This window comes from Dryas octopetala, chromosome 9 (assembly GCF_963921425.1).
Source record: "Dryas octopetala chromosome 9, drDryOcto1.1, whole genome shotgun sequence".
Taxonomy (NCBI): Eukaryota; Viridiplantae; Streptophyta; class Magnoliopsida; order Rosales; family Rosaceae; genus Dryas; species Dryas octopetala.
In genome coordinates, this window is record NC_141374.1 from 16,642,675 (window position 1) to 16,660,268 (window position 17,594).

At 38.3% G+C, this 17,594-nt stretch overlaps 1 protein-coding gene and 1 pseudogene across 1 annotated transcript; both read right to left on the reverse strand.

Moving 5' to 3' along the window:
• Window positions 1–622: 622 nt before the first annotated feature.
• Window positions 623–2,329, reverse strand: LOC147274922 (pentatricopeptide repeat-containing protein At1g08070, chloroplastic pseudogene; annotated as a pseudogene).
• Window positions 2,330–5,615: 3,286 nt separating this feature from the next.
• Window positions 5,616–8,227, reverse strand: MAG1 (Calcineurin-like metallo-phosphoesterase superfamily protein). Its single transcript, XM_086257275.1, has 4 exons — window positions 8,124–8,227; window positions 7,773–7,945; window positions 7,049–7,186; window positions 5,616–6,146 (listed from the first exon to the last, which is right to left on the reverse strand). The coding sequence occupies exons 2-4, from the start codon at window positions 7,902–7,904 to the stop codon at window positions 5,841–5,843; spliced, it is 576 nt and encodes a 191-aa protein (XP_086113401.1). The 5' UTR covers window positions 7,905–7,945; window positions 8,124–8,227; the 3' UTR covers window positions 5,616–5,840.
• Window positions 8,228–17,594: the final 9,367 nt, after the last annotated feature.

Genomic DNA, 17,594 nt, shown 5'->3' on the forward strand with positions numbered 1-17,594 from the left:
TACTTGTTTTCTGTAAATTTCATTTTAATAATCAAGGAAACATCAATGCTTTCCACACTATCAAACCATACCATATATACTACTCCACTGATTCTGTAAAATATCCAAACATATACTTCCATTTGCATAAACTGACCAAATTTGAAAGAAAAATTTGAATTCTGAAACCAGAGGAGAAATATTTAACATGACACAAATGCTGATGTCAAGATATGTACTTACTATTCGGATGAAACATTCGAGAAACAAATCGTACTGTTGGTGGTTTGTTTGGATAATCTTGTGTAAACTGAAGAGTCAGCTTAAACGTGTCTGTATAGCTCCAATCGAGAGTTATTTAATGTAGATATCAATGGACTAAAGGTTATTTAACAGAAACATGCATACCCCTGTCAACCACCGCAAACAAGTAAGAAAGCTATTAGTTATTTTCAGGTTGTAGTTTTCAGATTTTCATTATTAGAAAGTAGGAAAGTTTTAAGAATTTATTGAAATAAGGAATGCACCAACCCTATTCATTTTCTTTTTTGTAAATAACCCTATGCCATTTTGCAAACATGGACATTCTAGTCCTTCATGAGCAGTTCTTCAGAATTACATTACGAGATGTCAACTGTACATTTTAATATACCTCAATGGAACTGCTACCAGGGTCCTGTTTCATCACTCCCCTCTCTTTCATCTCTTTCCTTATCTCTTCGACATTATCCCATTCAGCCATGGTAGCATACAAATTCGATAGCAGTCCATAGTCTTCACTATTTTTAGGCTCTATGTCATGTAAACAGTTCATAATCTGACTTGCTAGCTTAACATCTCCTTGGCCTTGACATGCCCCAAGCAGTGTGCGCCATATTATTGCATCTGGTTTATCAGGCATGTCCTGAACAAATTCAAATGCCTCATTTACCAATCCAGCTCTACATAGGAGATCAACCATGCAACCATAGTGTTCCATCCATGGTTTCATGTGATAATCATTTACCATTGAATTAAAACACTTTCTTCCCTCATCCACCATACCTGCATGGCTGCACGCAGATAACATGTTGAGGAAGAGAATACCATCTGGTTTGAACCCTTCTTTTTGCATCTGAGAGAACTGATCCAGAGCTGACCTTCCAAGGCCGTGCATCGCTAGCCCGTGTATTATAGTAGTCCAAGACACTAACGACTTGTCCAGCATCCCGTCGAAAATTTGACAAGCTTTCTTGATGTTCCCACATTTGGCATGCATGTCCATCAATGCATTTGAAATGGTAATACTCCCTGTTCTAAACCCATTTCTCTCAACATAATTGTCAATCCACTCTCCGATCTTGAGGCGTCGTAACTTGGAGGACATTGAAATGACACCCAAAATGGTAACCTCATCTGGTCTTATATTCTCAGCCTCCATCTCTTCAAACAGACCCAATGCCTCCTTCAGATAATTGTTATCACTATAACCATTGATCATAGAAGTCCAAGAAACCACATTTCTTATGGGCATCGTTTGGAATATCCGGCAAGCATTTGATAAAAACCCACATTTTGAATACATACTAATCAATGCATTGTAAACAAAAACATCATGATTATCAATGAGGTGTCTAATCACATAGCCATGAACTTCCTTCCCTTTCCTCAAGGCCTTCAAAGTCGAGCAACCGGAAAGCAAGCTAACAACAGTCGACCCATTCAGCCTCACACCGTCAATGGCCATAGCTCTGACAAGTGCAAGTGCCTTATAAGGAAAACCATGCTGAGAATATGCAGCAACAATGGAATTCCACAAAATTAAGTCTCTCTGAGGCGTTTCATCAAACACTTGTTGCATGTATATAAGCCCACCAAACAAACTATACATATTAAGAAGGGCAGTTTGAATTATAATCTCAGAGACAAAACCCAGTTTCAAAATCTGGTTGTGTAACTGTTTCCCCTCATGAACTATTGGCATAAGCTGGCATGCCTTAATAGCAAACTGAAGGGTATAACTGTCCACCTCCAGACCCTTCCTTCTCACATGGGAATAAACCAAAAGCGCTTCTTTTGGATGATTTCCGGCCAAATAACCTCTGATGATGGTGTTCCAGGTGTAGGTATCAAGACCATCTACACGTTCAGCGATCGAACGGGCAGTCAAAATTGTAGTGGGGTGGGGAATTGAGGCAAAAGATGCAACAAGTTTGCTTACTATAGGAGGGTTGTGAAAGAGGCCTGTGGTGATTAAACGTGCATGGATTTGAGCGAGTTGGTCTTTGTTTTTGCACTTCTGCAAGAGTGAAGAAGTTATTGCTTGAAATGGGTTTGGCTTTGATTTGATGATGGATGATTTGGGAGACATATGGCGTTGAAAATATGAAATGCCAATAGGACCTGGGGGCACTCAGAAATACTACTACTTTAAAAAGTTAAGTCTGACAGATTGCAGAAGTGGTGGTGAGTTGTAGACTTGTAATATGGGATTCTTTTGGGTTCTTTTTTTTTGCCATTGAAATGACATAATATTGAATATCCGTTGTTTTTTTTTTTTTTCCAAACTACTACAGAAGTTTCAAGGTTACAATCTTGTTTTTTTTTTTTGGAAAAAATTTTCAAACAGTACACCTAGTTTGGGGTCAATCTTAGTTTATGACACCAGTTTGGGTTTGTGCTAGTTTATGACACATATTTAGGATTTGTATTAATGTGGGACAATCCGTCAACTCCGTTAAACTCCGTTAAAATGAGGGATAATTTGGACATTTTATATTTTAAAAACAGAAAAAAAAAACAAAAAGGTTACCACTAAAAAACTAAAACCATTAATACTAAAAATAAATTAAAATATTTAAAACTAATTTTATGATTTGTGAAAATTCTCATCTCTCACCTCTCTCGATCTCTCAATCTCATCTCCACCCAACCCAGAACTCACCGTCTCTCTCTCTCAATCTCTCTCCCAGCTCCATCCTCATCCCTGTACACACACCCCCTCCTCTCTTCTTTTTCTTATGATTCTTCCCGCACCCTCACCTTTTCCCTTCTTTTTCTTCTTCTTCTTCTTCTTCTTCCCCCCACCCCGAGCCCATTTCTCTTTCCTTCTCTTCTCTCTCCCTTTCTCTCCAACAGGGGCCCCCTTCCCATCTCCTCCCCGTTGCCGACCCTCCCCCTGCTTCCCACCGAAACCTACCCCCTCACTTTCTTTCTCTGCCTCACTCTCTCTTCCCTCCCCTCTCCATTCAACCTCTGCCACCAGCACCATTGAAACCCAAAACCCAAAGGGAAAAATTTTCAAACAGGACACCTAGTTTGAGGTCAATCTTAGTTTAGGACACCAGTTTGGGTTTGTGCTAGTTTATGACACATATTTAGGATTTGTATTAATGTGGGACAATCCGTCACCTCCGTCAAGAATTCCGTTAAAAATAGACATGTGCCATGCACATGACCTATTTTCAAGGGACAAAATGGACAATTCACCATAATATATTAAAATAATTAAAAATAAACAAGATTAAAACTAAAAATATATTAAAAAAGTTTAAAACTATAAACACAAAAAACACAGAAAAAAAAAAGGATTGAAGAGGGAGATGCAGATCTCACCCCCCCCTCGTTTTCACTCAGCCCCAACCACCTCCGGCGGTGGCTTTACTGCCGGCGACGACCCACCCTCTCTTCTCTCTCTCTCTCTCTCTCTCTCTCTCTCTCTCTCTCTCTCTCTCTCTCTCCCTCTCCCTCTCCCTCTGTTCCATCTGCGCACCCCTTCTCCACCCAGCCCCAACTCGTGTTTGATTGTTTCTCAATCTCATTAATCAGATCTGTAATTTTAGATCAAGTAATTTGGGTTTTGTCTAAAGGCGTATGCTTTGATTCAGATCTGTAATAATATGAAGATGGTGAACTATTTAGTTTAAATTGATGGAAAAGGTTTTGGTAGATCTGAAATTGGGATGTATATGTGTATTGGGTTTTTGCAGACAACATCGAGGTGTTTGGCTGATAGGAAGGTGGAGAGGTTTGAGAAGAACATAATGAAGAGAGGTGCGGAGATGAAGAGAGAAAGAGAGAGAGGGGGGAGGGTGGGTCGTTGCCGGTGGGTAAGGCCACCGCTAGAGGTGGTTGGGGCGATGTGCAGAGAAATAGAGAGAGAAAAAGGAGGGTGCGATCTGCAGAGAAAAAGAGACAAAGAGAGGAATAGAGAAATGGAGGGAGAGAGAGAGTGAGATAGAGAGGGGGGATGGTGGGGTCACTGCCGGCAAGTATGGCCACCGGAGGTGAGTTGGGGCTGGGTGGAGAAGGGGTGCGCTGCCATCTTGTTCTTCTTTCTTTTTTGTTTTAGTTTTATTTTTAATTATTTTAATATATTATGGTGAATTGTCCATTTTGTCCCTTGAAAATAGGTCATGTGCATGGCACATGTCTATTTTTAACGGAATTCTTTACAGAGGTGACGGATTGTCTCACATTAATACAAATCCTAAATATGTGTCCTAAACTAGCATAAACCCAAACTGGTGTCCTAAACTAAGATTGACCCCAAAGTACGTGTCCTGAATGAAAAATTTTCCCAAACCCAAAACCCCTGAAACCCAGAGCCCACAAACCCACCCGAAACCCATAACCCAAAACCCATTCTCCTTTCTTCCCCATTTCCTCCCCACCCTGATCCCTTCTCCACTCACCCTCTGCCACCAGCACCACTGAAACTCATAACCCAAAACCCCCGAAACCTAGAACCAACATACCCACCCGAAACCCAGAACCCAAAACTCACTCTCCTCTTTTCCCCCCTTCCTCCCCACCCAATCCCTTCCCAGCAACAGGCCCAGCCCAGTCCTATGCTCTAGGGACTTCAAGTTGCTTCTTCTTCTTCTGATTTTTTCTGCAAAATTATATATTCATCCTTAATTAAAATGTTAGCTGGGAAAGAAACACAAAAGGCACGTACAGCTCACTAATAAATGAGTATGCATAAATTTTTTGAGTAAAATTATGGAGTTGTTGTGATTATTTCCTTGGCAGTGTCGATAGCTCCAGCCCACCACCTGCTCATGGTTTTGATGTTGGATTTAGCTTCAAATCATCTACGCTCAAACACTCAGAACCCACAAATCCCACCCAAAACCCACTCTCCTCTCTTCCCCCCTTCCTCCCCACCCCGATCCCCTTCCAGCAGCAAGCCCAGCCAGATTTGGCTTTTTCATTTTCTGTTTTTTTGTTGTTATGTAATTTTATGTTTTTGTGGGTTTTTAGTTTTAATCTTTTTGAAATGTTGACTTTTTTTAGTTTTAAACTTTTTAATGATTTTTTTTCCTAAAAAAAAAAAAAGTCTTGATCTTTTTAGTGGTAAAATTTGTTTTTTTATTTTTTTTTGTTTTAAAATATAAAATGTCCAAATTATCCCTCATTTTAACGGAGATTTTAACGGAGTTGACGGATTGTCCCACACTAATACAAATCCTAAATATGTGTCCTAAACTAACACAAACCCAAACTGGTGTCCTAAACTAAGATTGACCCCAAACTAGGTGTCATGTTAGAAAATTTTTCCCTTTTTTTTTTTTTTTGGTCTTTGAGGTTACAATCTTGTTTATGTACCAATTTTCCATAATAAAGGATGTCTGCATCCTGAAAGAGGTCTGCCATACAAGAAAATAACAGTCACGGACATGTATTAGTAGTCAAACATATCACAAAGTTGATCAAATCCACAGAAAGGTCAACATAAAAATGATTCCTATGGTCAATCACTATAAAACCAGAAATTTGCACCATTGACACAAATACAAACAGAATGGGAAGACATACATCACTAAGAGAAAAGATTGAGGAATCCTGAAGTCTAACAAACCAGTACATAATATTTGTGTTCAATGAGCGGAGTGGGTAGTGGCTGTTGTCTTCTTGAAATCAATCTTGTCAACCTTGACCTCCCCATCGATGAGTTCATAAACATAAACAACCACGCGAAGGCCATCAATGTCCATGAGGACAAAGCTTGGGTTGACATCATAGGTAATGCTGCTAAAGGCGCCGCTGGCAGACCCTGGGTTGATAACGACACCCCCTTCATGTTTGTAGGCTGTGAACTGATGAGTGTGACCTGTCACAAGGATATCTACATCCAACTGCCTTTGAAGCATTGCTAGTGAGTCTAGGTCCCCCCATGGAATAACCTACAGAACATCAAAGCCAAAGCAAATCCTTGACATGAATTTCTCTCATGACTGTCAAAATGAAATGAATGAGATATGCTACCAAATGTAAACACTATAACTGTACTGCATCAAAGTGCCTTCATTCCGAATAAAGCCTTTTGGAAAAACTTGCATTCATTGCAAACATTCATAACTGACTAGGGAAGCACCAACTAGTTCAGAAAACAACAGGAAACAAATATGGTAGTGCACCTATTTCTCTTGGAAATTCTTTCAGGATCTAAAATTCCATTATTTCTACTCTTGAAAGAAACTTCTTTAGATTGAATAAATAGAGAATAATGCAAAGTACTGTTGATCTCTTCCAAAGGATTAGAGAACATCTTTCAAATATTATTTATTTTATGCCCTGAAAAATTGTCTTCCTCCCGATCTTTTTTCCCATGGTCTTCTCATTTTTTCCTCGCAAATTCTCATTTCTTTCAGTTAACGAAATGTTCATAAATATTTGATTAAGGGTGAAATCCCTCGTGAAGAAAAGGAAAAGTCAATTTTAATGGCTAGGCAGTGCACTCTGACAAAAGATTAATGGCTACAACAGCAAGAAAGAGTAATTTGCTTCATGTGAAGGAATTGAGGGAGTGGAATTTAAAATATGAACATATGATGAAGTCACATCGTAAGCTTATATCATAACAGGGAAGTGTCCTTAGTGGAAGGGACTGGTGAATCAGCAGATGAGTTTGATCTGAATAACCGGAAAGGATGTAGAGAGATTATTATGACAGGACAAGAGGAAATAATGTATCCTCTGCTTTCTGACAGATCAAATACAAATTCTTAAAGATACTAGAGCATACATAGTTTTGCAATGCTTACTGATAAAATAAAAATAAATGAAGAGATATAGGGAATCAAACCTGATGGCCATGACATAGCCCCAGCTTAAATTGGCCAATAGTTAGTGTTTTAGTCTCTGGATATCGTGTCTCTTCATCATATTCACCTCGAGCAATATGCAAGTCAGGACAAAGAGTCTTCAAGTAGTCATGAACTTCCTGAAATTATTAGTGGCAAATTTCTGAGCAAGTGGCATAAACTACAGCCAAATAAATTGTTACCAAAAAGAAAAATTGTTTGTGTAGTACAACAGTTACACATCAGTAGTTGCATGAGCTATTACGATACTTGAAAAATGTCAAGACCAACAGATAGGATGATACAAATATATCATACATAATCAATATCTGGTGAAGTAATAGATGTTAGAATAAATGTACAAATTAACCAAACGAATGGTGCTATCCACAAACCTAGCAATACGAACAAGGTAATGCAGGGTGGTTAAAGCTGTAGACATTACCCAATCAATCAGTGGGTAAGAAGAAACTCCTAGCATTCTAATTGGTTTCTGGAAATTATTCCTCATACAAGTCTATGCAGCACTATGCACATAAGTTTACCAAGAACCAAATTTCAGAATACCTATCCTCTGTGAGATTTTCTTTTCTGGGCAACCAAACAGAGAATAACCCAGTAAAACTAACTTTAAAAAATTGGTTCCAAATGTGAATTGAGCGAGACCCAGTAAGCAAAATTGAAGGGAATCAAAGAAGAATTGACAGAAACATAAAAAGAACATACTTTGATACAAAGATTTCCAGTGCAAATGATGTGCTGGATCTTGCCAGGAACAAGCATGGACTTGAACTTGGCAGGTAGATCAGGTGCCCTGTGGGGTATGTGCAAATCCCCCAAGGCCAACACCAACACCATCCTCACTCACTCACCGATAACTCAAACCCACTTCACAAAATCTGCGAGAAATAAAACCCAAAAAGTACATACAAAATTAAAAATGAAAAGAGCTGCATATCAATCATAAATATTCTATTTCATATGAATTAATGATTGTAATTACATATAATTGAAAGAAAATAAAATTTAAGTAATTGAGAAAGATAGAAATGGGTTTGAAGAGGGTTGAGATCGTACCAGAGGGGTTGTTTGATCTTGCACAACAATCTTATGGCATGAAAATTGTAAAACCTCCTTCGTTGTTGACGGGCTCTGAATTTTTCTGTGTTTTTTTGTTTTCTGGGTACTGTCATTTTGTCAACGAAAGTTTATAAAAGATACGACGTCGTTTCGAGCCATGGGTGATGGGGCCGCTCTGACAAGTTACTTCCTGATTCAGGTGATTCGACTCCCTGGCGAAAAGGGTACGACGCCGTTTGGAGAAGTACCCGACTTTAATAACAAATACTTAAATGATTCGGGTCAGGAATCCACTAAAGGCTCAAGTGCCCAACCATTGAACATAGGAAGTGACAGTAGAAGCCCAAGAAATTCGTCCAAATATAATTTCGAGGCCTACCGATAATACATTAAACCGAAGGCCCAAGGATTGTCTGAGTGTCTTAGGCCTAAAAAAAAAAAAGTTGCTATGTGCCTCAACTATTTTTATAACGACATACTTGGTCGAGTTTTTCATTTAAAAGACCGTTAATTGCCAAAAAAAATTCACATAGACCAAAAAAATAATAAAAGTCCACATACCTCCGTCAACTATCATTTCTTTTGTTTTTTTCTTTTTGCAGTTATTTCATTTTTAAAGGTTTATTATTTTTTTTTTTTTTGTGAATTTTTTTTTAAGTCATGTCAGTGTGTTACGTAGACAGTTAACAACCTTTTAAACAGAAAACTTGACGGAAATATGTCGTTATAAAAAATGATAATTGAAGACATTTATGCAATTTTTTTTTATTGAGATATTAATTACTTAAAAAATTTGTAAACCTGAATTACTTGACTCAAATAATATATATATATATATATATTTGAGTGATCATGCATGTTATAGCTTAGTCAAAAGGGTTGCCTCTTCCAGTCTTCCATCATATGGAATTGACTAAAACCGTACAGGTTTTCCATACCAGTCTGTCCATCGACATGCAAAATTTCAAACCGTTTAATCATGCACTGATTTGCAAGTCCAATTCTTTTTCAACTATTATCTATCTGTTTGTCTTTGTTTGTACAGTTGTACTAAATACTTTTTTTTTTTGGTACAAACTAAATACTTTATTTATAAGAGAATATTGTACTAGAATAAGCAATATAAAATGAGTTTAATTAATTATGAGGTGCTTTTTTCTCATTTAATAAACAAATTATAACATAACATTAAGGCGCGATAAAAATCAATGCTAGAAACATAATATTTTCTAACCACATTATATGGTGATTAATATATACAATAACTACATACTAATTATAAGTGCTGTCAATTTAAGTCATTTTTCTCATGTTTATTTATGATTACATTTAACATGTTTATTAGACAACTTTTCATTAATTAACTATTACTTAATGGTCAAATTAATTGTACTGACTCCTCCAGCATTTTTCTAAAAATCAAATTACGTACAAACACTGCATTATTTTAGTCAACCCTATATATATGTATCCCAACCCACCTAACTAGATAGCTAGCTAGCTCGATCAGGTGGCAACCTTCCACCAGGTTGTATCAATATTGGGTGCACCTAGCTATATGTATAGCTAGACTGGTAAAGCATGTAATGCATGGCCACGTACGTACAGAAGAGTAAGAGCCGACATTGTGGGAGTGACCAAGTGAGAGGTGTTTGTAGTTTGTGTTGGTGGGCGTTGAACCTGGGTCACCGGCGTGATTAATGAAACAGCTGATATGCACCACACAGCATCTATATAAAGGCTACTAGCAATATATACATAGTACCACATCACATGCAGCGACCATGCATGTAAGTATGTTACTAGAATATTGCATATATGATTGATTGGGTACTTGAAAGAGGACTAGGGGATAATTAATGCTTCATCAACTAAAAGACTACGTCATGGGCCACTCAAATTAATATTAATTGCCAGAATATATTGATTATAAAGCTTAATTGCAACAATGGTCCATAAATTTTTCTCCAAATTTTAGTTTAGTTTGAAAACTAAATTTTGTATCAAAATGGTCTACGAAATGTTAGTTGTGTCACATTTGGTCCAAGCGCAGCCAATTCCATTTGGTTTTCCGTCTATTTTTGACTGATAATAACCAAGCTAGATTCGTGACACGTGATAAAAAATAGACGAAAACCAAACAAAAGTAACAGTTTGGACAAAAAATGTGTATGATATTTTATGGACCATTTTAATACAAAATATAGTTTACGGACATAATTAAAATTTAATGAGAAGTTTATAAACCATTACTGCAATTAACTCTAATTATTATCATCACCACCTCCTCCATGCTAACAGAGGTTGAAGAAAGCATGAGAAAACTAAGAGAAACCAAGAAAATGAGGCTCTGTATTGATTGAATGATCAAAGTTACAAAAGAGTAAGAGAGCTCGAAACTCATATACAACAGAAGACCAATCTTGCAAAACTAACTAAAACAGAACCACACAATTCTAACAAAGCTATCCACATGTCACGCAGCTATTTAACATCTTCTAACAAATTCATTAATAAGAGAACCAATGAAATGCTGACAGCTGGCTGTACACTTAACATCCCCCCTCAACCTCAGCAAGGGGACCGAGCCCGAGGTTGCAACAATGGTGGTGATGTAGAGAGCTATGAAGTCCCTTAGTGAGAACAGTCAACTTGAGAGAAGTGACAGTACTAGTGAACATGAGGTGCCAACCTGTTCCGAGAACATTTGCTAATCAAAGAACCATCATACGCATCAAGTTGTTGCAAGGACACAGTGAACCAGATGACTAGTGTGCTCTACTTCTTCAACCTTGCTTTCAATCGACATAACTACACTCCTAACCAACAATCTTTGCACCAGAATAATCACTACCACACAATCAACGACAACTACAACTCCTTTACAACTTCTCAATCAACTACAACTCAGAACACAATCACACGACTTCATCTGCAACTTCAATTTCAAATTCAAATTCAACTACAACTTCAACCACAACCACAACTTCAACTTCAACTTCAACTTCAACTTTTTTTTTATTTTGTGTTTTATTTTTTACAACTAACAACTTCAACTTTAACACAGAACTCAATCAACTACAACTGCTTTGCACAACAATTAACAACAATCCAACTTCTCAACCACCACACAACGATAATACGTCCACAACAATCCAAGAAGAAGCACACAATCACCATAGCACCAGTCAAAAACAATACACAAGAACACAAAGAATGACCCCCAAGATTCATAATTGAACTCAAAGAACAAAGCACCAAATACACCAAATACACCAAATTAAGGACAGAGATTACCCGATTAACCAGAGAACCTCAAAGAAGCACCAAGAACTCTGATCGAACCCAAGAAGACATCCAAAGCAAACCCACTTCCCAAGACTAACCCATGAATCTGCCTCCCCAGAGCAAGCAAACTCATTTGCGCAGAGGCAGTCAGAGCGCTGACCAAAGTCACTTTGTCAGGCCTCGTAGACCCATCAACCAGCATTTTATCAAACACCTGGAGACCATCCCAGTTGCGATGGTTTAGCAAGTACCCAGAAACAACGGCAGAGTACGAACAAGGAAATAAGACCATTCTGAATGAAAACGTCGTCGTCAAGCCGAGTATAAGAGTCAAAAAGTGAAGCTAATGAACAGAACCAAGAAATTGGGGTTTTCAAATTCGTGAGATTAGGGATTTCATTTTATCAATGCCTAAACAAGAATTATGAGTAGAGAAACCAAGAGACGAATCTAAGGTTTGAAAAACGCAATTGAAGATGTCAGATTTGTAAAGAACAAAGGAGATAGCAAGAAATCATAGAAAAAGAAGACTGTCTGGATACTAAGAAAATAGGAAACTGCTTGCAAAGAAAAAAAAAATATAGGTGAAGAGATAGAGACGCAGATGAAGAAAGCATCAAAGATCAGCAATCGAAAGACGCAGCAAACTATCCAAATTCATCTAAGAAGCTTGAAGGATCGTCAATGGCGCTAGCCGATGGCTCTGATACCATGCTAACAGAGGTTGAAGAAAGCATGAGAAAACTAAGAGAAACCAAGAAAATGAGGCTCTGTATTGATTGAATGATCAAAGTTACAAAAGAGTAAGAGAGCTCGAAACTCATATACAACAGAAAACCAATCTTGCAAAACTAACTAAAACAGAACCACACAATTCTAACAAAGCTATCCACATGTCACGCAGCTATTGAACATCTTCTAAGTTCTAACAAATTCATTAATAAGAGAACCAATGAAATGCTGACAGCTAGCTGTACACTTAACACTCCAGACCTCTGCATACATTTTCATCACATCAATAATATTATCTTCACAAAGTCAATATTGTACCTAACTCCCTCTCCCTCTCTCTGGTTAGAACATTAATTACTAAACCGTGTTGCATGTGGGTTAAACACAGATAAATACAGAGAGTTTAGATTTAGTTAGTCTTGTACGACTATGAATTAACATATGGAAATAACGAATATTGAAGGTTTCGAACACGATAACTTTTGAAATCAGAATTTTAATATATTAGGCAACAATTAGACCCAAAAGTTTAAACTGCCAATAAATAATGTATACAAAAAGCTAGCATCTCGATCGATCACAACATATATTATAATTTATTTTCATCTGCAGTATACAATTTCTAGAGAGACGGATGATACGCTTTTCATGTACGCATGAATGGCTTGAAGTTTATATATATATATATGTGTGTGTGTGTGTGTGTGTGTGTTTAATTATGACTGTGTGCATCAATTACAATATATATATATATATATATATATAGAGAGAGAGAGAGAGAGAGAGAGAGAGAGAGAGAGAGAGAGAGAGAGAGAGAGAGAGGAAGCAAAAGTCAAATTGTTGCTTATCGATCCCTTGCAGCTTTTGATGCTTGTTTTGAGCGGGCAGGCAGGGCTACCCATACTTCAATCCCACAAACAAGATCAAACAGAAAAGTTGCACCCATACTCCAATAAAAGAAGCAACTAGAAAAGGGCGTTCATTTAAATTTTTACTTCCCAATTTGCTGCGCACCTAGTGGGCTTAACTTGTTAATTTAACTTGTTCATTATATAAATATAATTAACTTGTTAATTTACATAGAAAATATTGCTCGCGCGGTTAAAAGATTATGCAAAATTAATTTATATAATTAGTGTTCCCATGAATGAACAAGTCCACCATGCATATCTTCACCAGCTAGCTACAGTACGACCATTATTCAAGTGCGCATGCATAGAGTTTAGTTGTTCAATATTGTTAATCTTTTTTTTAAAATTGCTTTTTGTATTCTATTTATGGATCATGGAAGTGCAAAATTAAGTAACATGACGATCATTTTAGTGGAATAAATTAGTTAGTAGCTAGCTAGCTAAAACCCTGATGTTCATAAGCTACTATGTTCCCCTACTGAAGCTCAGGATGTTCACGATAAGAATGTGCACAGGAAGGCAGCTAATCAAGGCTTGATACAGCAAGCAACTGACTGAGCCATGTGGCAGTTTGTTATTAGTCCAGTTAGTTAGATTAGTTAGCTAGCACCAGCTGTGATTCCAGCTGTTAGAATTAGTTGTAAATGTATATAAACCCTCATGTAATCATTATTCAATTAATGAAAACAGTTTCTCATCTAATTTCTCGATCTTTCTCTTGTTTTTCTCTCCAAGATTTCCTCTGTCTTCATTTCTCTTCTTGGTATCAGAGTTTTGTGCTTCACTGCTCTGTGATCCTTTTTCGCTTCCTGTTTGGCTACTTTCTCTGAAAATTTCTCAATTTTCCTTTTCAAGAATGGCGAACGACGATTCTGCTCAACTACTTGCTAATCTCCTCTCTGGTCTCACTAATCTCCTTCGTGTTCAAGCTGAGAGTGGTCCATCTCTGCCTGTTCTCAATTCTTCGTCTTCTACCTCTGGTTTCAACTTCCAGAATGTGCAGAGCATTGGTAATATGATCTCGGTCAAATTGACCAAGGACAACTACATGCTTTGGAAGGAGCTCTTCATTCCCGTGCTTGAACACTATGATATGCTCGACATCGTTGATCGCACAGTGCCATTTCCTCCACGTTTCATTGCTGGTATGCTTCCTACTGATCCTCCTAGCCCTAACCCTGAGTTTCTTGATTGGAATCACAAAGACAAAACTCTAAAGATCTGGATTCAATCTTCTCTTTCTGAAAGTGTTCTTCCTTATGTTGTTGGTGCTAAGTCTGCAAGAGATCTTTGGCTTAATCTTGAGAAACGTTTTTCAACTTTGTCTCAATCTCATGTGATTCAATTGCAAACTCGTCTTCAAGGGGTTAGTCAGGGCTCTAGATCTATGCATGATTACTTACAAGAAATTAAGGAGATTTCTGATAGTCTTGCTGCTGCTGGTGCTCCAGTGGATGACACCACTATGATTGTTCATATTCTTAATGGTCTTAATGAGGAGTATGATGGTTTTGGCACTTCCTTGAGGGTTAGAGCAACCCCTGCTACACCAGATGAAGTTCATGGCCTTTTATTGAGTGAGGAGATTGCTATTGAGCGAAAGAAACACGCTAAGGGTCTTCTTGAGACTCCAGTTCATGCCTTTGCTGCTCCACATTTCTCTGGTGGGTCTTCCAGTAACTCTAAAGGGAAGTATCAAGGCAAAGGGAAGGGTAAGATGCCGTACAATGGGGGTAATCGATTCAACAACAACAACACTTTCAAGCCTTACTCTCCCTCTCCTCCTGTTGTTTCTCAGTTCAGGCCTTCCCAACAATTTTCTCCATCTTTCAGCCCCAAGCCTGATGGCCGATTCAATGCCGGCTCTTCTTCTCTTCCTCTCAGCCAAACCAAGTGCCAAATATGTGGCAAGATTGGTCATGCTGCCATTGACTGTTACAATCGAATGAACAAGGCATTTCAAGGCCGGATTCCTACTGAGAAGTTCACTGCTATAGCTGCCACTCACGGACAAGGTTCCTCTTCCCAGCCTGCTTACTGGTTGGCAGACACAGGTGCTTCTAGTCATGTCACTTCTGACTGCTCTACTCTCAATGTGCATTCTGAGTATGATGGTCCAGACAAGATAGTCATTGGAGATGGTCAAGGTTTGCCCATCTCTAACATTGGTTCTACTACTTTACATACTTCCCATGCTAATTTTCAATTATCTAAAGTTTTGCATGTTCCTAATATAGCCTACAATTTGTTGTCCGTCAATCAATTTGTCAAAGACAATAACTGTCTTATGATTTTTGATTCTAATTCTTTCTGTGTCAAGGACAAGACTTCGGGGAAAATACTTTTTCAAGGACCAGCTAGAGATGGCTTGTATCCTCTCCAGCCTTCTTCTTCTTCTGTCAAAGCTCTTCCTACAGCATTTACTATCAATAAAGCATCTGCCTCTACTTGGCATTCCAGACTTGGTCATCCTTCTTTTCAAGTTCTTCATCGAGTCATTTCTACATGTCATTTACCAGTTTCTGATAATGTTCATAAACTTGCGTCTTGTGTGTCTTGTCCATTAGGTAAGAGTCATAAGCTTCCATTTTCTAAATCTGTTTGTAAATCCACTACTGCTTTGCAGCTTGTCCATATTGACCTATGGGGTCCATCTCCTGTTATTTCTTCCAATGGATATAAATACTATGCCAGTTTTGTTGATGATTGGTCTCGTTTTTGTTGGATTTTTCCACTTACTCGAAAATCAGATTTTTTTTCTGTTTTTCAAATCTTCAAGGCTAAGGTCGAGAATTTGCTTGATTGCAAAATTAAAATGATCAGAACAGATGCTGGTGGGGAATTTATTTCCACTGCTCTTCAGCAATTTTTAGCTCACCATGGAATTTCACAACAATTTTGTTGCCCTCATACTCCAAAACAAAATGGAGTGGTTGAAAGGAAACATAGGCATATTGTTGAACTCAGTAGAACCATTCTTGCACAGGCTACTATTCCTTTCAAATATTGGGTTGATATTTTTCTTTCTGCAGTCTATGTTATAAATCGACTGCTTTCTCCTTCTCTCAATCAACTTTCTCCATATGAGCTCTTATTTCATCATTCTCCTGATTACACATTTCTTAGAACACTTGGTTGTGCATGTTTTCCATGGCTTAAACCCTACTCTTCCCACAAACTTGACCCAAAGAGCAAACCTTGTGTTTTTCTTGGATATAGTCTATCTCACAAGGGCTATAAATGTCTCGATCCTCTCACTGGTCGCATTTATATCTCGCGACATGTCATTTTTCATGAATCTTCTTTTCCCTTCAAACATTCCTCTCTTGTTTCTTCCCCTCCATCTTCTTCCATTTCTGTTCCAGATGTTATTGTTCCCATTCCTCATTCATTTCACCCTCCAAAAGTCCCACCTCCCACCCATACCTCACCTGCACATACTCCTCTCTCTCATGTTCCTCTCTCACCTGCATCTATTCCACCTTCTCCTCAACCTTCCCCACCTATGGCTAATCCTCCTTCTCCACCTGTCATTCGCCATCCCATGCAAACAAGGTCCAAATCAGGTATTGTCAAACCCAAAATTCTTCATGCCACTCTTCATCCCTTAAATCCTGCTATTCACTCTCAGGTTACTGCTATTCCTTCTACTCCTATTTCCTTTTCTCAAGCTGTCAAAGATCCTTTATGGAGATCAGCTATGCAAACTGAATTTGATGCTCTCCAGGCCACTGGCACTTGGTCTTTAGTCCCATATCACTCATCTATGCACCTTGTTGGTTGTAAGTGGGTTTATAAGGTGAAGCTTAAGGCTGATGGCACCCTGGAAAGGTATAAAGCTCGTTTAGTGGCCAAGGGGTTTCATCAGACTCCTGGCATTGATTATACTGAGACATTTAGTCCTGTTGCTAAGCCTGCTACTATCCGGTTTCTTCTATGTCTTGCAGTCCAATTTGATTGGCCTATTAAGCAACTTGATGTTACCAATGCCTTCTTGCATGGTCACTTAAAGGAACAGGTTTTTATGGTTCAACCTCAGGGCTTTGTTGATCCTGCTCGACCCCATCATGTTTGCCATCTTCAAAAGTCCCTTTATGGTTTGAAGCAGGCACCAAGGGCCTGGTATGACGAACTTATGCAAGCCCTTCTTCTCCTTGGTTTTGTCACCAGTTACGCAGACACCTCTCTCTTCATTCGAGCTCAGGACACCATCACTTATGTCCTTGTTTATGTTGATGATATCTTGATTACTGGTAATTCTCTCCAATTTTGCAATGACCTTATTCATCAATTGCAGCATCAGTTTGCTATGAAGGATTTAGGATCACTTCATTATTTCTTGGGTCTTGAGGTTGCTCGCACTGCTAATTGTCTCTATCTTACTCAATACAAATACACTTATGATTTGCTGGTTAGGAATGATATGGTTGGTTCCAAACCAGTGGCTTCTCCCACTTCCTTTGACAGATTAGACGCTGACACTGGTGATCTTTTGCTTGATCCTACACCATTCAGATCTATTGTTGGTGGCCTTCAG

Bases quoted from the DNA above. Each gene is read 5' to 3' on its own strand.
- MAG1 (XM_086257275.1), bottom strand. From the start codon at position 7,904: ATGGTGTTGGTGTTGGCCTTGGGGGATTTGCACATACCCCACAGGGCA. The intron at 7,187-7,772 runs GTATGTTCTTTT...TAATAATTTCAG, and splicing joins CTGGAAATCTTTGTATCAAA to GAAGTTCATGACTACTTGAA. The intron at 6,147-7,048 runs GTTTGATTCCCT...GATGTTCTGTAG, and splicing joins GGCTATGTCATGGCCATCAG to GTTATTCCATGGGGGGACCT.